Source organism: Myotis myotis, unplaced genomic scaffold (genome assembly GCF_014108235.1).
Source record: "Myotis myotis isolate mMyoMyo1 unplaced genomic scaffold, mMyoMyo1.p scaffold_m19_p_9, whole genome shotgun sequence".
NCBI classification, from domain to species: Eukaryota; Metazoa; Chordata; class Mammalia; order Chiroptera; family Vespertilionidae; genus Myotis; species Myotis myotis.
This window is the reverse complement of record NW_023416401.1, coordinates 58,377,734-58,398,988: the sequence shown is the minus strand read 5'-3', so window position 1 is coordinate 58,398,988 and position 21,255 is coordinate 58,377,734. Positions and strand designations below refer to the sequence as shown.

Sequence of the window (21,255 nt, the reverse complement as noted above, 5' to 3'; positions counted from 1 at the left end):
CCAAAGAGGCTCACACCAAGACACATCATAATTAAAATGCCAAAGACTAAAGACAAAGAGAGAATCTTAAAAGCAGCAGTAGAAAGACAGTTATGACATGGGAGCTCCCACAAGACTATCAGCTGATTTCTCAACAGAAAATCTGCAGGACAGAAGGGATTGGCACAAAATACTCAAAGTGATGAAAACCAAGGACCTGCCGAACCGGTTTGGTTCAGTGGATAGAGCGTCAGCCTGCGGACTCAAGGGTCCCAGGTTCGATTCCGGTCAAGGGCATGTACCTTGATTGCGGGCACATCCCCAGTGGGGGGTGTGCAGGAGGCAGCTGATTGATCTCTCATCGATGTTTCTAACTCTCTGTCCCTCTCCCTTCTTCTCTGTAAAAAATCAATAAAATAGAGAAACTAAAATGGCGGCATAGATAAACACCGGGAAATTGCCGCTCCCACAACAATTGAAAAATACCGCAAAGGACAGAGTGGACATCACCCAGAACAACAGGAAAGCTGGCTGAGTGTAAATTCTACAACTAGAAGGAAAGAAAAGCACACTGAGAGGCGCTGCGGAGGTGAAGTGCAGAGGTACGGCGGCTCGCGCGCGCACGCGGGCGGAAAGGGGGTGGCACCCGAGGACGCAGCTGTTTTTTTGAATCACAAGCTCCTGACTGCTCTGAACTCCGGTTCCGGGAAGTCTCTGGGGACCCAGGACTCATACGGGGACTGTCGGGCAGCGGGCAAACTTGAGTGCGGCTTTCCCTCAGAGGTGCTTGCAGCCGTTACAGGGACACTGAGACGGGCGACTCCGGGCGGAGAATCGGCCATAGCTGCTTTCTCCGCCCTTTGATTCCCTGAGACCCCGCCCCACCCAGGCTGCGGCAGAGGCTTTTGCATGTGAATGTACCTAACTGCGCCGAGTCAGGCAGACCCGGAACTTCCAAGAGAAGGCCCAAGGCCCCGCAGCAGCTTGCATTGCTTCACAGCTGAGCCTCTTCGTGGCTCCTGCTGTGTGGCCTCAGGCAGAGGCTGAATTAGCACCTCCTTAGATCCAGGAGCCACTGTACCCAGTGGTCAGAGGGGGACCATCCAGACTGCAACTCCTCAGATCCATAAGGGACACACTCAGGGAGCAGACTCAGTGAGCACCAAAGCCCCACTGAAGCAAGTCTTGCCCCAGAAGGGTGTCTTCAGCACAGAAGCTCTCCCACTTCAGACACAGCTGATTCTCACAGCCAATTGGCCTGGAGGTCAATTCCTCCCAGTGATCCTACAACAACCAAGGCACCAAGAGTGCACCAAGAGTGTCCACCCCAGGTAACTGGGGAGGCTGAGCCACTGGGCCCTACAGGACACCTGGCGCGCAGGGCCACTCTATCAACACAGGGAAGCAGCCAAAATGCGGAGACAAAGAAACAGGTCACAAATGGCAGAAATGGAGGAAAGCAAACGACTGGATATAGAGTTCAAGGCCACGTTTATAAGGTTTTTCAAGAATTTTATGGAAACCGCCAATAAATTTAATGAATCCCTCAATAAGTATAGTGAGACCATGGAGGACATGAAAAAGGACCAACTAGAAATTAAGCATACACTGACTGAAATAAAGAATAATTTACAGAGATCCAACAGCAGACAAGAGGATCCCAAGAATCAAGTCAAAGATTTGAAATACAAAGAAATAAAAAATACCCAACCAAAAAAGAAAAGAGATTCCAAAAATATGAAGATAGTGTAAGGAACCTCTGGGACAACTTCAAGCGTACCAACATCAGAATTATAGGGGTACCAGAAGGAGAGAGAGGGCAAGATATTGAAAACCTTTTTGAAGAAATAATGACAGAAAACTTCCCCTACCTGGTGAAAGAAATGGACTTACAAGTCCAGGAAGCGCAGAGAACCCCAAACAAAAGGAATCCAAAGAGGACCACACCAAGACACATCATAATTAAAATGCCAAGAGCAAAAGATAAAGAGAGAATCTTAAAAGCAGCAAGAGAAAGACAGTCAGTTACCTACAAGGGAGTACCCATACGACTGTCAGCTGATTTCTCAACAGAAACCATGCAGGCCAGAAGAGACTGGCAAGAAATATTCAAAGTGATGAATAGCAAGAACCTGCAACCAAGATTACTTTATCCAGCAAAGCTATCATTCAGAATAGAAGGTCAGATAAAGAGCTTCACGGATAAGAAAAAGCTAAAGGAGTTCATCACCACCAAACCAGCATTATATGAAATGCTGAAAGGTATTCTTTAAGAAGAGGAAGAAGAAAAAGGAACTCTTACCATTTGCCACAGCATGGATGGAACTGGAGAGCAGATAAATACCACAGGATCTCACTCATTTGTGGAATATAATGAACAACATAAACTGATGAACAATGACTGATCCAGAGACGGAGAGGCATTGATTGGACTGTCGGGCCTTGGAGGGAAGGTAGGGGAGGGTAGGGGTAAGGGGGAAAGATCAACCAAAGGACTTATATGCAAGCATATAGGCCTAACCAATGGACACGGACAACGGGGGGGTGAGGGCATGAGCGGGGGGGTGGGGGGGGTAGAGGGTAACATGGGGACAAGGACACATATGTAATATCTTAATCAATAAAAAATATATTATAAAAAAAATCAATAAAATATATTTTAAAAAAAAAAAGAAAAGAAAACCAAGGACCTACAACCAAGATTATTCTACCAAGCAAAGCTATCATTTAGACTCATAGAAACAGATAAAGAACTTGTCAGACAATAAAAGCTAAAGGAGTTCATCACCACCAAATCAGTATTATAAGGAATATTAAAGGGCATTTAAGAAGAAAAAAAGTTTTAAATATGTATAATAAAATGACAATAAATACATAGTTATCAACAATTACTTTAAATGCAAATGAATTAAATGCTCCAATCAAAAGACATAGGACGGCCCTGGCCAGTTGCTCAGTGGTTAGAGCATTGGCCTGCAGACTGAAGGCTCACAGATTCAATTTTCGGTAAAGGGCAGGTACCTGGGTAGCAGGTTTCCCTGCCTCAGTTGGGGCTTGTGCGGGAAGCAATCAATCGATGTGTCTCTCCTACGTCGATGTTTCTCTCTCTCTCCCCCACCTCTCCCTCTCTTTCTCTCTCTCTCTCTGTCTCTCACCTTTCCTTCCTCCCTTCCACTTTCTCTAAAAACCAATGGAAAAAATATCTTCAGGTTAGGATTAAGAAAAAAAAAAAGATATAGGGTGGCTCAATGGATAAGAAACAGAACCTTACATATGTTGTCTACAAGAGACTCATTTCAGATCAAGAAACATACACACAGCCGAACCGGTTTGGCTCAGTGGATAGAGCGTCAGCCTGTGGACTCAAGGGTCCCAGGTTCGATTCCGGTCAGGGGCATGTGCCTGGGTTGCGGGCACATCCCCGGTGGGGGGCGTGCAGGAGGCAGCTAATCGATGTTTCTCTCTCGTCGATGTTTCTAACTCTCTATCCCTCTCCCTTCTTCTCTGTAAAAAATCAATAAAATATATTAAAAAAAAAAAAGAAACATACACACACAGAGACTTGAAAGTAAAGGTATGGAAAAAGATATTTCATTAAGATATTTCATTAAAATGGAAGCAAACAAATAAATAAAAAGCTGGGGTAGCAATACTTCACCAGACAAAATACACTTTAAAACAAAAGACAAGAAACAAAGAAGGACCCAGAAATTCCACTTCTGGATATTATCTGAATAAACACAAAACACTAAATTAAAAAGACATATGCATCCATATGTTCATTGCAGTATTATTTGCAGTAGCCAAGATATGGCAGTAACCTAAGTCCATCAATAGATGAATGGATAAAAAAGTGATATATTTATGCAATGGAATATAATTCAGCCATATAAAAAGAATGAAATATTGACATCTGCAACAATATGGACGGACCTAGTGGATATTGTATGAGTGAAATGTCAGACATAGAAAGATAAGTGCCATATGATTTCACTTATATGTGGAATCTAAAAAACAAATAAATGAACAAGCAGAATAGAAACAGACTCACAGATACAGAGAACATTTTGACAGTTGCCAGATGGGAGGGAAGTTGGGGGTTGGGTGAAAAGGGTGAAGGGATTAAAAAGTACAAATTGGTAGTTACAGGATTGTCATGGGGATGTAAAGTATAGCATAGGGAACATAGTCAATAATATTGTAATAATTATGTATGGTGTTAGATGAATACTATTTTTATCAGGGTGATCACTTTGTAAGTTATATAAATGTCTAATCACTAGGTTGTACACCTGAAACTAATATAATATTGTATGTCAACTGTAATTGAAAATAAAAAATTATTTTAAAAAAAGAAGAGTGCCCTGACTGGTTTGGCTCAGTGGATAGAGTGTCAGCCTGCAGACTCAAGGGTCCCAGGTTTGATTCCGGTCAAGGGCATGTACCTTGGTTGTGGGCACATCCCCAGTACGGGGTGTGCAGGAAGCAGCTGATTGATGTTTCTCTCTCATCGATGTTTCTAACTCTCTATCCCTCTCCCTTCCTCTCTGTAAAAAATCAATAAAATATATTTTTTTAAAAAAAGAATAAAAGAAGAGTACCCCAAGGAAATTCCTGGCATTCCCCTAACATCCCATGCTCTAGCACACCACATACCTGCACACTCTTGACATGCCCTTCCTGCCTTTGTCTGCTCAGCAGATTTATCCTTCACCATCAGCCTCTATGAAACCAGCCACTCCCTCTTTATAGAATTTACCACAGTGTGTGTGTGTGTGTGTGTGTGTGTGTGTGTGTGTGTGTGTGAAATATTTGTTTACTCACCTGCCTCCCATGGGAATCTGTGAACTGAGGCTCTGGGCAGGGTTCATGCGGTTTTGTTCTTTGCTTCTCTCCCAGTGTCTAACTCAGGATTTGGCACATGGCAGGTATTCAATCAATGTCTGTTGAATGATGAATGAATGGACTCAGATAGACAGCAGCAAGTTGTTCACTACAAGAGACTGAATCCTTTTGCTGCCCATGACTCTGCTTCAGACTGCTAGCTTGCAGTAAGAAAGAGAAGAATAATTTTCCCCCTCTGTCATCCTCCGCTCACTTCAGTCACTCAGGGTGTTGACATGAAGAGGAATGTGGAGAAAGGAGTGGGAAAAGTCTTCTTTGAACTAGTGTTTTAACTGGCTTTGTGTTTTCTGGGCCTGGAAGATGTTTATAGCTGTTTCTGTGCATCATCAAAGCATCATGGGGTGCTTTTAGAGGCTGTGCTGGGCTCATTTCCCTTAGTAAAGACATCTCTATCACCAATGGTCACTTTTCTTCTTACTTCTGGGGTCCCTTTACACCACTAGGAGGCCCTACCGAAGAGGGCCCAGTGTGGGCCTATGCAGGCTCTTTTCCCCTCAGTCTACATCTGGTCTACAGAAAACATTCCCTGACAAATTCTAGGAGAGCAGGCCAACCTCAACATAGCAGCAATCTCCTGGGTTCTGCCATCAAAGCAGTTGGCATGCTTGTCTCCTGTTGATAGATTTCCCAGACAGGAGGTAGATCCAGTCACTATGCTCCCCAATGGGGAGCTCAAACAATCATGGAAGTTCCTTCCCCCACTCACCTGATCTTCCCAAAACGGGTGGGGACTCAGAGCCAGAAGTATCTCCATATAAATTCTCTATCCTCCACTCTCTTGGCCCTATAGGTAGGGATTTAAGGACTTTAAAATCAATTTTAGGCTATTAGAAAAAATATATATGATATTTTAGCACCTCACTTTGAAATATCACACATATCATTTTTTAAAAATATGTTTTTGCTAATTTGAGAGAGAGAGAAAGGGAGAGGGATAAAGAGATAGAAACATTGATGAGAGAGAGACATCGATCATTGGCTGCCTCCTGCACACAACCCCCACCCCCACCCCCACCACCCAATTGGGTATGGAGCCTGAAACCTGGGCATGTGCCCTGACCAGGAATAGAACCGGGACTTCTTGGCTAATGGGTTAACACTGAGCCACATTGGCCAGGCCACAATAAATGTTTGATGGATGAATAAATAAATAAATAAGGGAATCAGTGAAGTAATCTCCCTTTACAAAGACAAAAGATTAGTTTGGTTTTAACTCCTTTCTACACCATTTACCTTTTATTGGTATGTCTTTGTAGTCCCAAACTTCTGTTTACTCCTCATGGTCTTAAAATGTATTGTGCAGCTTGCTGATGGATTTTATGTCATTAACCTTTGTAACACTGAGGCTGACTTGATTCATTCATTCAATGGATACTTATTTATTAACACCACATGTCAGGCTCTGTGCTAAATGCTAAGTCAGACATAGTCTTCTAGCCTCATGAAGCTTAAATTTTAGAGTGGGCCCTGGCCGGATTGGCTCAGTGGATAGAGCATTGGCCTGTGGATTGAAGAGTCCCAGGTTCGATTCTAGTCAAGGGCACATGCCTGGGTTGCAGACTCGATCCCCAGTAGAGGGAGTGCAAGAGGCAGCCAGTCAATGATTCTTTCCCATCATTGCTGTTTCTTTCTCTCTCTTCCTCTCCCTTCCTCTCTGAAATCAATAAAAATATTTTTTTAAAAAAAATTTAGAGTGGAAGAAAGATAATAGGTGAGCAAACAAAAAAAGTGGCAAGTGCTATGAAAGAACCAGAGTATTGTGATAGAAAAAGATAGGGTATTACTTTATTTTTTTATTTTTTAATATATTTTAAAAATATATTAAAAATACATATTTATTTTCCGGGCATGTGCTCTTGACCGGAATGGAACCCAGGATCCTTCAGTCTGCAGGCCAATGCTCTATCCACTGAGCCAAACCAGCTAGGGCAGGGTATTACTTTAGATAGCATGACCAGGGAAAATCTAGCTAAGGAAGTATCATTTAAGATGAGATCTGAAGGGGGGAGGTATCAGCTAAGCCAAGAGCTGGGGGGAAAGTGGTCTAAGTAGAGGACAAAATATGTGTAAAGGCCCTGAAGCAGAAAAGAAGTTGGTGTGTGTAACCTTCAGGGTTGTTTCCATTTCTCCATTCCCTATATTGCTGTAGCGAACATTGCACAGTACCTGCTGCAGGAGTATTTCTCTGGGGTGGATTCCTGGCACCTCTTTATCTGCCCAGGTTCTGGGACGTATCTTCTTCCCTCTGTAAATTGTTTGCCTTTCAGAATCAGTATCCTCCCTTCCTCCTTTTAACCTCCTTTATCTTTTTCTCAAAGTAACTATTAAGAAATTGTTTTGTTCTTACAGGAGAAAAGATAATATAACTCTTATCAAAGTGGCTATGAATTGCCTGTTTTACTCCTGCTACCCATTTATCCATCCATTTACTCACTTAGCACTTACTGAGCACCTGTTTTGTACCAAGACTTCTGCTGGGTGCTAGAGATGCACCATCCTACGTAGGGCTTCTCAAAATGTGTTCCCGCAGCCTATTTGCTGAAATGCAGATTCCTGGGCTCCACCCTTGTTTACTGACTCTCTAGCCCAGTGGTTCTCAACCTTCCTAATGCCGCGACCCTTTAATACAGTTCCTCATGTTGTGGTGACCCCCAACCATAAAATTATTTTCGTTGCTACTTCATAACTGTAATTTTGCTACTGTTATGAATCGTAATGTAAATATCTGATATGCAGGATGTATTTTCATTGTTACAAATTGAACATAATTAAAGCGTAGTGATTAATCACAAAAACAATATGTAACTATATATGTGTTTTCCGATGGTCTTAGGTGACCCCTGTGAAAGGGTCGTTCGACCCCCAAAGGGGTCGCGACCCACAGGTTGAGAACCGCTGCTCTAGGGGGTGGAATCTGAGTATCTGCATTTTAATAAGTTCCCCAGTGGTGGGTTGTTTTTTGTTGTGTTTTTGTTTTGTTTGCGGGGGGGGGGGGGGATTGTTTTTTTCTAAATCCCAACTAAAAACTTACAACTTCTGAGTGGAAGTTAATTGGAATTCACAACTCTTAAGAAAGTGCAATGATAATTTATGCAGAAAAAAGCTATGGGAATAACGCCAGGGTCATAGAGAGAAGAAATAAGTCAGGTTTACGCAGGAAATTAGACGGCAATTTTCGGGACGGATGCGCAGAGACAAGGCGAAAACCGTGCTGTGTGTTCAAACGGCACTAATAAGCTCTGAGCGTCGTGCTGCCTGAGGCTGCTCGGAGCTGCGGGTCTGCAGGTGAGAAAAACCTAAAACTGGTTGCCCCGCAGGTATGACCGCGACAGAGGAGCGAATTCTCTGCTCCCAGCTGCAAATTGCACTCGGGTTTGTGGATGGAGCGGTGCGCAGGCAACCGGGTGCCCACACACATGCGCAGTGCGTGACCCCGAAGCCAAAAGTGGGATGGTTGAGGGCAAGTTTTTTTTGTTTTGTTTTGTTCCTGACACTCCCCTTGCTCCAATTCAGCAGCCCTGGCTGTCCCCATTTCTGGCTAGGAGATCTGACTTTTCTTGCTACAATAGAACCCCCCCTTTCATTCTGGGCCACGCCAGTAAATCGCTGCCAGGACTCAACATGGCGGGCGGCCCTGAGCAGCGCCGGCGCCTATAGGCGCGCTGGTCGGAGGGGCGGGACCCTCCAAAAGGGCGGGAGCTGGGGGCGGGGGCGGGGCCTGCCCCGGCGGGGTGGTGGGCCCGTTCCCGGCCCGGCCTGAGCTGCGGCTTCGGCCGCTCCCGCGCGGAGCTGCAGGCTGGGCATCCGCGGACCGAGCGCGGTGAGGTGGGGCCTCCAGGGCAGGTGGGAGGTGCCAGGCTAACGGTCCGAGGCGGAGGCCGCCCGGCCAGGGCGCTTTAGGGAGCTACGTTCCCCGGGAGGACCCCGAGGCCCACAGGGGGTGGGACCTGCCCCGGGGCTCCGGGCCCCTTCCCGCCGCGGCCGGCTGCCGCCCCCACGCTGGGCTCGAGTCCGCGCAGAAAGGGGTCTTCCCGATCCCCTCTCCCGGCTGCCGACGGGAGAAGCTCTCCGCCCAGCTCGCTCCCGGCTCCCGGCTCCCGGCTCCCTCTGCCTTTGGGGCTTTGCGCGCGATCTGTCCGACCCGCTCGGGAACTCACTCCTCGAGACCCAGCTCAAATGTCCTCACTTCCTCGGAAGTCTTCCCCGACCCTCCTGCGGGCGCGGTTGGTCTCGCCGCTCGGCTTTTGCAGTCCCGGCGCCCGCCCAGTTACTCTGCTCCGTGCACTTGTTGGGGCGCTGTGCTTTGCTTTTTCCACCTCCTTGTCCCGGGGTCTAAGCGCGTGATGACGATAATAATAACCCATATTTACCGAATAGCCACAAAAATGTCACGTGCTACTTAATGCATTACATGTAAAGGCCCATTTAACCTTGTAAGCAATTCCATAAGGTGGATTTTATATTTTCATATTTTATGCAAGAAAGAGTTGAGGTACTCATAAATCAGTTTGCCTGGAGTCCTGCAGCCTGTGAGTGGAGCTGGGAAACGAATTGAAGGCTGTTGGTCCCAGGAACATGTGACCGTTTCGCTAGAGAGCCTTTGGGTTTGTTAAATTTCTGTGTAGCTGGTCAACATCAGCCCCTCCGGTTATGGAGGCCAGGACTACGATACACATTTTATTTTACCGAGAAGGCTTAGCAAGGAGAATGGATGTTCCTAATCATGTAGAGAGTTCATGACAAAACCAAGGCTAGAAGCTGCTGCTCTTCCTTCAGTCACCCTCCTTTTCCATCAGAATCTGCAGACTTCGTCCTTTCACACCCTTTAGCAAGTGCCCCGCACAGAGTTGTGATTTCATGTTTCATGGTTTGGGGGCCCACTTCAGTAATGGAGAGGGCATAGAGTTTGGGCTGGGGTTTCATCTTTGACACTGACCAGCTATATCCCTTCCGTTTTTTCAACCTCACTTTTCTTGTCTGTAAAGTGAGGACAATCATTTTATCTCAAAGGTTTGTGGGGTGTGTTTTTTTTAAATGAAGACTGCAAATAATTGTGAGAGAGTAAAGTGCTATACAACCTACACGATCTGTTTTTTTATCTTTTATAAAGTTATAGAACTGTCAGCATTTTGCATATGACCTGTCAGCGTATGACCGTTGGCGATATGGATCAAGTTGCCTAATTTCCTTATATTCATTCAGGCACTGTTTTAGGAGCTGGGAATGCAGCACTCAGCAAAACAATGTCCTTACATTTGGGAAATTTAGACCCTAATAGCTATATTACACATAATAATCAGGAAGGGGCAGATGAGGCATGGTAAGGTAAATAGAAATTTGTGTGAACGGCGGTGGAATTTTATTTTGGGTGGTTAGGGAACAACTTAATGAGAAGGTGACATCAGGACAGAGACCTGGAGGTGGTAGGGAGTGCATCATGAAGATTAATGGAGGAGGAGGCCTGAGATGAGAGCGTGGCTTGGTGTGTTCCAAGCATGTACAGCAAGGAGGGCTGGTGGCTGGAGGGTTCTGAGCAAAGGGGATAGGACCAAGAATGGGAATGAAAGCAAGTGGAGACTGGGATCAAATAATTAGGACCCTGTTGGCCATTATAACGATCATGGGTTTTACTCTGACTAGAATTCTCAGTGGCATAATCTGTCACTGTTTTAAAGGGATCAACTTTGACTACTCTTGAGGAAAAGCAAATACTGGAAGCAAGGTTGAAAGCATACCTACCATCTGGTAGCTCTCACAGTAATCCAGCTGTATTATCTATTGTGTGTGTGTGTGTGTGTGTGTGTGTGTGTGTGGGTGTGTGTGTGTGCAAGTAATTAGCCTAAAATTTATTAGCTTGAAACAATCATGTATTATCTTATATGTTTGTGGGTTGGAAATTCGGGAGTAGCTTAGCAGCATGTTTCTAGCTTAGGATCTCCCAGGAGATTGCAGTCAAGCTGATGGTTGCTCTGCTTCCAAGATGGTCCCTTACCACTGAGCTGCCCGAGTCTCCTCAGGACACAGTGGGGAGAGCTGGGGTGCCTGTTATGACCTCGCTCCGAAGTCATTTCTGCTTTATTAGCTTCATTAATTTTATTCCAGCTCACTAAGGGGAGAACATTAAGGTTGATGGAGAAAAGGTCTGGAGCCTCTGGGGCCTCCAACTTTTGGGGAGATGAGGAGAGCCAGCAAAAGAGGCTGAAGGGAGAGGCCAGAGAGGTGGGAGGAAATCAGAGAGAAAGAGGCCCCAAGTATAGATTTATCTAAGGAGCTGCATGTTAATTTTTTTTTTCTGCAGTAAGAAACTAATTGTCTCTGCAGACTAATATATAATCGTTTCTTTGCTCAGAAAATAAAACATTTATGCCCTCAATTGTTTTTCCTTATTGCTTTAAGTGACAAATTCTATTTAATAATAGTCCACATCTTAGTCCTTGCAGCATTTACACCTCTACTCCAAGTTTAGGTGGTAGTGCTTCTATTTTAAACTTCATTTAAATACTCCTTTTTGAGTATTTTGAATGAGGGAAGACCAAATACATAATTTATGTCACTCTTCTACCACTGTCCACCCAGGCTCAGAGGCTCCTGCCCTTCCCAGTCCGGTTCCTAGCAAAAGTAGGAAATTGGCCTTGTTCATTTCTGTATCACTGGTAGACAGACTACCTGATACTGAGCTGGAATTCGTGAGGGTTTATGGGATAAATAAATGTATAAAAGAAGTGATTCTTTTACCTTTTCCTAAAGTGATGATAATGTCTATTCAGAGGTTTACAGTTTACAAAGCACAGTGACATCCATTATCCCATTTGAATGCAGTACAGTCTGGTACCATTTGCCAACTTCTGACCTTTTCCTTTTCTGAGGGACATTGAAACCAAACCTGCCTTCTTCTGGAGCTGTGCTAGTTTATTTCCTGGCAGTGTGTTAATAAAAGGGTGCTCAACTGCGTCTTGAAGCTCAGAACTAAATCTCAATTTCAGAATTGATGTAATTTACTATGCTCCCTCCCTCTTTTTCTGGTTTTAGGGAGTTGCAGTTTTATAGGGATTTTGTTTGTTTGTTTTAGTCATAAAACACTTCAAATCATTTTTAAAATAAACTTAATTTTTTGGGAACAATTTTAGATTTATAGAAAAATGTCATAGTACAGAGAGTTCACATATACCCTGCACCCAGTTTTCCCTATTAGTAGCATCTTACATTACTAGGATGATACATTTGCTGCAATTTCAAATCATTTTCTGAGGTAAAGAGGCCACATAAATAAAATGTGAACAAAATGAAGTTACTTCAACTCTGTAAGCCTCAGGTTCCTTATTGTCAGATTAGAGGTTTGGACTAAATCTATAAATAGCTCTAAAAATAATTATCTGCTAAGGTAAAATAATTATATAATTCCATTTCTTCACTGAAGTATTACTATTACCTTCTCAAATTATGTTTACATGTCAACAGCAGTCTTATCTTAAAAGAGGATTTAATAGGAGAATTCTGGTAACTGGCATGGCTTCGTTTACACATTAGATTGAACTACATGAAATTAGCATTCTCACAGGTTCAAAAAATGGGCAAGCATTGTCAATATCATTAGGTTCAACCCAATATTTGGGAAGTGAGGATTCACAGAAGGGTAAGGGAGCCTGTGGGGCCTCTGAGACTCCCACTGTGTGCAGAAGCCCAGCCCAGCCCTCACAGTGTTGGGAGAGAAAAGGCTTCTCTTGGAGCTACTCAAGTTGGTATTGTTGGCACTCAGAGCTATTTCCCAACAGGTTTGTGCCTCCAACCAGCAGAGAGATTGAACTGGCAACTTACAGAGCCATGGTGAGCTGGCTGACACTGCCTTGGTGGAAAGGAAGATGTATGGAGCAGGGGAAGGCTGTATTAACCCAGTTTATAGGCTCGGAAGGGGCTGCCTGGGGTACTGGTACCACTAAGCCTTGATTGGTGCCACTCAGTTCTTCCTACCTGATGCACTTTCCTTCCTGTCTAGCACAAGCTCTGCAGTTGCCCAGGAGGCAATGTAAGTTAGTAAACTGAGTTTTCCTCTGTAACTCTGTTGTAAGAAAAACGCCAGCACAAGTATAATGATAAATGACAACTGAAATCTGCTATCAGTGTGAGGGAAAGAATAGGCTGGGGTTGGGGAAGGGAGGCAGAGACTGGTGAACTCTTGTTTATATCCGTTAGCCTATGTTAAAATTGGTTTTGTTAAACATCTTTTTATTTAAAGTCATAGAACCTATGAATGGCATTGAATGAGGATTTACTGTATTGTAATTGTGTCTATCTCCCTTGATAGACTAACATCACCTTTAGTGATTCATTCATCAGATGTTTATTAGGCACTGTGCCAGGCACTAGGGATGCAATGGTAAGCCTGGAGCTCTTGGTCTAATGCAGAGTTTCAAGAGGCATGCCAGGAAACACTAGTCCTGTGAACTTGGTCATGGTCAAATAAATTTAGGAAATAATGATCATCAAAGCTTTCCTTGGAGATTGGGGTCCATCTTAGTATTATAAAGGCTCTGAGGGGTCCTGTAGTAAAGGAACCTATTTACTTTGCCCAACCCAGCTTTGTGGGACTGCATGAGTATTTGCTGACTAAATTTGAGTCTTGCAGACAGTCCTTTTAACTACACTGTGTGCTTTGGTCCCCAGCACAAGAGGAGGTCCAAGTGGCACAGCAATGATTAGAGACTCTGCTGGGAGCAAACAGCCTCTGGCTGCATAGGGGCCTGTGGGCTTATCTCCTGGTGCCTCCATGGAGACAGGAGGCCCGGGATTGAACAATATGAAGCCCGGGTCACTGCAGCTGATGCTGGAGGATCAGGTGCTGGCGCTACAGCAGCAGATGGCAGAGAACCAGGCAGCCTCCTGGCGGAAGCTGAAGAGCTCCCAGGAGGCCCAGCAGAGGCAAGCAGTCCTTGTGAGGAAGCTGCAGGCCAAGGTGAGGCAGCTGCCTTTTCAGGGAGGGAAAAGAAGGACACCTCCTAGCGCTGGGTGCTGAGGTGGGGTAAGGGTTGCAGGTGGCAGAACCGTGTAGTGAGAATGTCCCAAACAGCCTCTCCTTTGATGCTCACCATTACTCCATGAGATATATATTGTCTCCCTTTTATCTTTTTATTATTATATTTAATCCTGACCTGAGGATGTTTTTTCTATTGATGTTCAGGGGGGAGTGGGGGGGGAAGGGAGGGAAGAGGAGGAGAGAGAGCGAGAGAGAAACATTGATGTGAGAGACACATTGACTAGTTGCCTCCCATACACGCCCTGGGGATCAAACCTGCAACCAAAGTACAGGCCCTTGATTGGGAATTGAACCCACAACCCTTTGGTCCACGGGCTGATGTTCTAACCACTGAGCAAAACCGTCCAGGGCTATATTATCTCCTTTTTAAAGATGGCGTTCATGAGTTGTCTAGGGTTGCTTCCCTAGTCTAAACCTAGGACCTACTATACATTTTCTGGTTCCAAAGGCCATGATCTTGCCTTTAATACAAGAAATGTAGAGAAAGTATTTTTTAAATATATTTTTATTGATTTCAGAGAGGAAGGGAGAGAGAGAGAGAGAGAAACACCAATGATGTGAGAGAATCATTGATTGGCTGCCTCTTGCACATCCCACACTGAGGATCGAGCCCGCAACCTGGGCATGTGCCCTGACTGGGAATTGAACTGTGACCTCCACGTTCATGGGTCGATGTTCAACCACTGAAGCACACTGGCTGGGCAAGAAAGTATTAGTTAGATACCCACATAGAAACTATAAAATGTTGGGGGTGGGTAGTGGGGGGCTGGAGGAGGTCAATGGGGGGGAAAAGGGAAAAAGAAAAGAAACTATAAAATGTTATGGCCTTACCTTAATGTCATCACCGAGTCCCCTGTTCACAGCAGATTTGCCCACGATTCTTGGGGCCTTTGGTTTGGGCAGTTTGTACCAGCTGTGCCCATTGCTCACATCCTGCTCTGTTTGCCTCAGGTGTTGCAGTACCGGAGCTGGTGCCAAGAGCTGGAGAAGCAGCTGGAAGCCACTGGGGTGAGTGAGGCTGTCCTGTGCTCCCCCTGAACCCTCAGTGAATATGCTTGTCAGACTTCGCTTGCTGAGAGGGGTCAGGTGTGATAAGGCGGTGTTTGATAGAAGCCTCTTCCTTCAGCCCCTGAGAGCTTTGTCATGCAGATACCTTATTGGACCTAGCTACTTCTGGCCTGTCAGACTTCAGCCTTTGGCTCTCTAAGGACAAAATGCAGCATCAGGAGATTTGATCAGATTGGAAGTTTTATGGAATCAGAGGGAAGAAATGCATTTTTCCTCCAGAAGGTGTCAGTGTTTCTCTGTCCTAGAGAGATGTGTGCCTTTGCAGCCTAAAAACCATGTTTGTGGTAGAGGGATTTGTTTGTGCTTTTGGCTGGGTAGAACTGGCTTTCAACAACTCATTTGCCTTTGTTCCACCTCCCTCTCAGTGCCATCTCACATTCCCCTTGGAAAATTCTCTCAGAGGAACGAAAGAACCAAAATTTATTGAGTACTAGTCTATGTAGGCCAGGAACCATTGTTATGTAATTATATCACTTAATCTGCAAAACAACTTTCTGAGGGGGATTATATTACCTTCATTTTGTAGCTAAAGATTTTGTGGTTCAAGAGAAGTTAAGTAACTTCCCAAGGTCCAAAAATTAGTGTGGTAGAAGTCAAGGGCCATCAGTGAAAGATATATCTTATGCTTCTTAGGTTGAAAGTTCTTTTCACTACCAAATGCCGTCTTCCGGGCAAGTCACAGTTCACTTTTGGAGAAAGGGATGCAGTGGACTTACTTTCAGGATGCAGTGATTGAGAAAAGAGGCACACTGCAAACAAAGGGAAGGAAGAATAAAAAGAAAGTGGCTGTTGTAGAAGAGGGCACCAGGGAATTGGTCTGAGTGATGTTCTCTTTGGAGGTAAATTAGGCTTGTCTCTGTCTGGCTAAGGGACCGATCCCTCAGATGTGGGACAGTGTGAAGGAGCCAAACTTGGAACAGCTGCTAATGCGATTGGAGGAGGAGCAACAGAGGTGATGGACCCCACATTCTCTGTCCTGGGTGCTTGGTTAGTGGGTAGAAAAGGCTGATGGGGAACTTCTGTCCTGGGGACTAACATAGATTAAAATCATGGACTTTCAGCCTTAGCCCTCCAGTCTTGGCACTGGAAGGTTCCAGTGGTTGTCATCTTACTCCAGGAAGTCCAGTGGTTGGACCAGACCTTTATTTTGCACTTACTCTTACCCTTCCCCAGTGCAGGTGTGAGAGTCTAGCAGAGGTAAACACTCAGCTTCGGCTACACATGGAAAAAGCTGACGTGGTCAATAAAGCACTTCGGGAAGATGTGGAAAAATTGACAGTAGATTGGAGCCGGGCCCGGGATGAGCTGATAAGGAAGGAGAGCCAGTGGCGGATGGAGCAGGAGGTAGGAGGGACGGGGCTGGGACTGAGAGGAGGGCTTGCACTCTGGGCACTACCCTGGTCAGTGCTGGAAGGGGTTTACTTGAGGACTTGGATAGAAACTGGGCTGTCGTCATTAAAGTCTCTGACCATCCTCCCCACTCATGCTGGCAGCTGACCCTGCTTGGGCCTTCAGCTTAGTTCTGCCCTTACTTGCTTAGTTGAGATTTTGCTGGCAGATGACATGACACTCAAAGCGACTCTGTCCCTGTGTAAGTAGATTAGCGTAGGTTGTAGATGAATCTGAAGTTACTGACCCCTCATCTGGAGGTCTGCAGATGTAGATGCTAAGGAGGTAGCTATTGAAATTGAATGGGGAAGAAGAACCAGATATGGACCTTAAGGAATTTCCAGATCCCAGTTAAAGGACACTAATGTTTTCTGAGTCTTCGCTCTGTGCCAGGTATTATATATTATGATAGGTGATTTAAGATATGTTACATGATTTAATCCTCATTATAAGTCTAATAACAATGGTAATAGATCCCATTTGTTGAGCAGCTACTGTTTATCCTTTTCTAATCTAGCTCAAAGGAAGGCCAGAAATGCAGGTCATATATCCCAGGCCCTTTGATCTCTTGAATCCCTCTACTGACTTGATTAAGCTCTTCAGCCCAACTTGAGGATAGATACCCATTTATAAGCTATCTCCTATAAGTCCCTCCTTCCCTCCCCCTCAGTAGTTAGAAGGTAATCCAAGACTCCTGGTTTGGCAAAAGATAGCCCTCTGCCCTTTGGTATGACCTGGGTTTCTGGACACACAGTTCTTCAAGGGCTACCTGAAAGGGGAGCATGGTCGCCTTCTCAGTCTGTGGCGGGAGGTGGTGACCTTCCGACGCCACTTCCTGGAAATGAAGTCAGCCACTGACAGGTTAGTGGGGCACTAAGTGGGGAGGTGGTTTGCCTCTGCCATTCTGGACTTAGGATGGTGGGCTGCTGTTGCAGGGGATCAAATGACAGAGGGCAGGGTGGGGGTAGGTGAGTGGAAATGTTGGTGGGGAGGGCTGGTGCTACTGGATTCAGATGATTTCTCCTAGACCTGCTCCTCAGGCTTCACTGGGTCTGATCTCCATGCTCCCTTCCCTGGTCCCTATTGGAGTCTGCTCTTTCCCTGCTTGTACTCAGAGACCTGACGGAGCTCAAGGCTGAACATGTGAAGCTTTCAGGGTCCCTGTTGACCTGTTGTCTGCGCTTGACTGTGGGAACACAGTCTCGGGAATCTGATGGATCTGGGCGACTAGATGGGAGTGCGCCAACCCAGCTGCTGCTGCTACTAGCCAAGACCCAGGAACTGGAGAAGGAAGCTCATGAAAGGAGCCAGGAGTTAATACAGCTGAAGAGTCAAGGGGATCTGGAGAAGGCTGAGCTTCAGGATCGGTGAGATGGGCTGGGGTCCAGAAGGGGGTCACTGAGGGGAAGTTGACTCCCATAGGGTATGAGAGATAGTGGAGGAGATGTGAAGAGCATTCTTCCCATGAAAGGGGAAGGAGATTGCCAGAGAAGTGCAATGCCACAGCTGGGGCCATATCACTGCCCTCTGCCCTCAGACTACCTTGCAGCTCAGTTTCTCACCTGCTGACTGAGAGAGCTAGCTATGACTGTCTTCTGTCAACACCAAACTACTTGCCATCCCCAGACCAGCCGAGCTCTTCCATGTCTCACTGCCGTTGTACATGCTGACCTTAGCCTGCAATGCCTCCTTCCCCTTCTCTCTGCCTTATCCTTTAAGACAGTTCAGATGTCACCTCTTCTGTGAAGCCTTCTCTGACCTCAACAGCCTGTGAAATTAGGCTCATATTGGTCTTTTGACCTGCTTGTTGCAGCATTGATCTCATTGTAGCTCATTGATTTTTTTAGTTTCCTTTTTTATTAGATTTTTTTATTTTGATTTTTTGGATTATAATAAAAAAGATTTTTAAAAAAAGATAAGAAAGACAGGGACATAAACAAAGGGCCCCTTTGAATCTCAGGGCAAAGTTCAGTTTATACCCCACGGCCAGGGTTGTATCACCACCTATTGGTGGTGTCCATAAATTGCAGTTTGTTTGGTTTGGTTGTGAAGGCCCTGGAAAGCATGGCAGAGACCTTGTCTTAGTAAGTTTTGTGTCCCCCGTGTTTTGCACTTTTTCTGCCATATAGTATATACTCAGTAAATGTTTATTGAATGATGCAATAATTAAATGAATGACCATGCAGTGAGTTAAGGCTCCTAGAGTTGGTACAGAATAAATGATTAAGACTTTGAAAAAAATGAAGATTCCTAGATGACATAAATTCAAGAAATATTTCTTTAGCTACCCACATAGCACCAGGTACTGAGCTCCAGGATACAGTGTTAAAGTGATAAAGATATATGGTGATTTTCCTGGGAGGCTAACCGTAGTCTCCCCCAAGTTGCCCCTCCTTTTTTCCTATCAGAGAACCTTGGGACTATCCCATGTGGCAATTCTGATGTTCTTATTGACTTCAGGGTGCTTGACTTCAAGATCAAGCGGGGCCTGGAAGGGCCTGGGCCAGGGCTTACCTTCAGCTCTCAGGCCCACAAACACGTGTTCCAGCCTTGTGATGTGGTAAATCCCTGCATGTGTCTGAGTGGCTTTTGGCTTTCCCCCAGTTCAAAACTATAGCATCCTGTGGTATTCAGGGAGTGCAGGGGCTGTGGGCACCCGGGGCTCTGTGGGGGCTACAGTGGGAGTGTCGGTGCTGGGCATGGGGTGTGCTGCGTAGTAGCTCTGTTCACATCAGTGGGCTGCCCAGATGACAGTGCTATGCTCTCCTCCTCAGGGTGACCGAGCTCTCTGCTCTTCTGACCCAGTCTCAGAAGCAAAATGAAGATTACGAAAAGATGGTGAAGGCTCTGAGAGAGACGATGGAGATCCTGGTATATGATCCTGTGTTCTGGAAAGGAGGTGGGAGTGGGCTTGTAGATTCCTTGACCTTCATGAACAGGTAGTACTGGGTACAGTTAAATCTCTCTCGATGAAACCCCCTATAGCTAGAAAATAAATATTGGCTGAATCTGAAAATTAATTAACTCATTCATTTATTCATTCAAGAAATATTAACTGTCTACTATCCCTACTGTATTCCTGGGGAGACTACAATGGTATATGTATGCAGTGTGTCCTTATCAGAGAGAGTGGGACTGTTTAAGGGCACACTGGCAAACTAGGAAGGGGATGTGTGGAGAGATTCGAAACCTAGTCATAAAGGAACCCACTGGGGAGTGTGGCAAGGTTAGCCCAGAGAAGGAAGGCTTGAGGAAGTCGTGGTGGCTGCCTTCACATACCTGAAGGACCGACACTGAGGGAAGGAGTTGACTTGTTTAGTTTTCCAGATGGGCACAAGCAATGTCAGTGACTAGAAGTTACAGATTGGTAGGTTTTGGCTAACAGCTAGAGCTTTTCAGTAGTTGAATGGTCTATCTTGGGAAGGAGCAAGGTGTGTGTCACTGGCTTGACATCTGCCAAGGCTGTTATCAAAGGGATTCTCTCAGGTTGGGCGCTAGGACTGCTGGCTTGATCCCACATTTCCTTTCATCTCCAAGAGTTTTCAGACCTCTGGTTTTAGGCAGATCCTGAACCCTTACCCACATGCATACCCCTGGGATCCCAACTGGGATCAGCTGGGAGCTGGATATGTTTATGCCTTTTTGGTTCCTGTTTGTCAGGAATTTGAAAATTCAAATGTCTGCAGGGTCCAGATAAGGTAAAGTGAGTGAAGTGGGTCAGTGGTAAGAATTCTGGTTTTTCCAGGGCTACCATATTTAATTTTCAGTATAGAGAGCACTTGATCTTGGTGTTAAGAAAACAGTGAGGAGTAGCAGGGACTACAGGACCCTGAAGAATACGTGTTTCATCTAAAAGAGGTATCCACTGCTCACTTAAGTAAATTATTGCCATGTAGGAATGAGGGCTGGTGTGGCCCATTTGTTAAGTTTTTGAGAAGCCAGAAATTCAGATCTCAATTCATAAAATCTCTCAATTTTGTAAATGTTGGTCCAACAAAACATCGCTACAGGTATATGTCATTAGGCCTTCACTAACACAATATGATAGGAAGGAAGAGAGGAAATCTTGTTTTTAACTATATTTTTATTACTGATTTCAGAGAGGAAAAGAGAGGGAGAAAGAGATAGAAACATCAATGATGAGAGACAATCATTGATTGGCTCAGGTCTCCTACTGGGGATTGAGCCCGAAACCCAGACGAGTACCCTGACCGGGAATCAAACCATGATCTCCTAGGTCATAGGTCGATAATCAACCACTGAGCCAAGCTGGCTTTAGTCTTAAGCATTGTTTTGCTGTTTAGAGACAGTAGCCATCCTCCAATGACAGCTCACATTTATTGAGCATTTGCTTTGTGCCAGGCATTATGTTGAGTAATTTTTTCCATTTAAGCATCAAAACCTGTGAAGTAGTTACTGCTAATTATTTGTGTTTTAAAGAGAAGGAAGCTCAAAGGAGCAGTTACCTAAAGTTACCAAGTTAGTAACTGATAGAACAAGAACTCTGATCGAGGCAATCTAGTTTGGAGCTCTTAATCACCACATCCTATTGTCTTCAGTCTCCCAGGACAACGTTAGCATTCATGCATGGTCAGGAAAAAAGTGGGTTAACAGAATAGACAGAATGAGACTCTGGTTGATTTGGGGCCTTGGAATGATAAATTCTTTTCTGAGAATTTGGCTCTTAGGTCCTATTTTGTTCCCTATTCAGGAGACAAATCATGCAGAATTAATGGAGCATGAGGCATCTCTTAGTAGGAATGCCCAAGAGGAGAAGCTGTCATTACAGCAAGTGATCAAGGTTATAACCCAGGTACTGGCAGACCTCCTGTTCATGATAACCAGGCTATGCCTCACTCCTCCCCAGGCTTCCCAGTCATGCC

General features: G+C 45.1%; 1 protein-coding gene across 11 annotated transcripts in view; it reads left to right on the top strand.

The window, feature by feature from the left end:
• The first annotated feature begins 8,595 nt into the window (after positions 1-8,595).
• Positions 8,596-21,255, top strand: part of CEP250 (centrosomal protein 250) — a 43,937-nt gene continuing 31,277 nt past the window's right edge. For 3 of the 11 annotated variants that reach the window (XM_036322213.1, XM_036322215.1, XM_036322209.1), the window contains exons 1-9: positions 8,596-8,709; positions 13,546-13,834; positions 14,867-14,923; positions 15,853-15,935; positions 16,162-16,327; positions 17,127-17,233; positions 17,488-17,739; positions 19,147-19,243; positions 21,084-21,185. In XM_036322213.1, coding sequence (XP_036178106.1) covers positions 13,649-13,834; positions 14,867-14,923; positions 15,853-15,935; positions 16,162-16,327; positions 17,127-17,233; positions 17,488-17,739; positions 19,147-19,243; positions 21,084-21,185 — 1,050 coding nt within the window. In that variant the 5' untranslated portion in view covers positions 8,596-8,709; positions 13,546-13,648. Of the gene's footprint in view, positions 8,710-12,656; positions 12,908-13,545; positions 13,835-14,866; positions 14,924-15,852; positions 15,936-16,156; positions 16,328-17,126; positions 17,234-17,487; positions 17,740-18,832; positions 18,933-19,146; positions 19,244-21,083; positions 21,186-21,255 lie in introns of those variants that run through there. The other 8 variants (XM_036322211.1, XM_036322210.1, XM_036322212.1 and 5 more) reach the window with 8 other exon arrangements.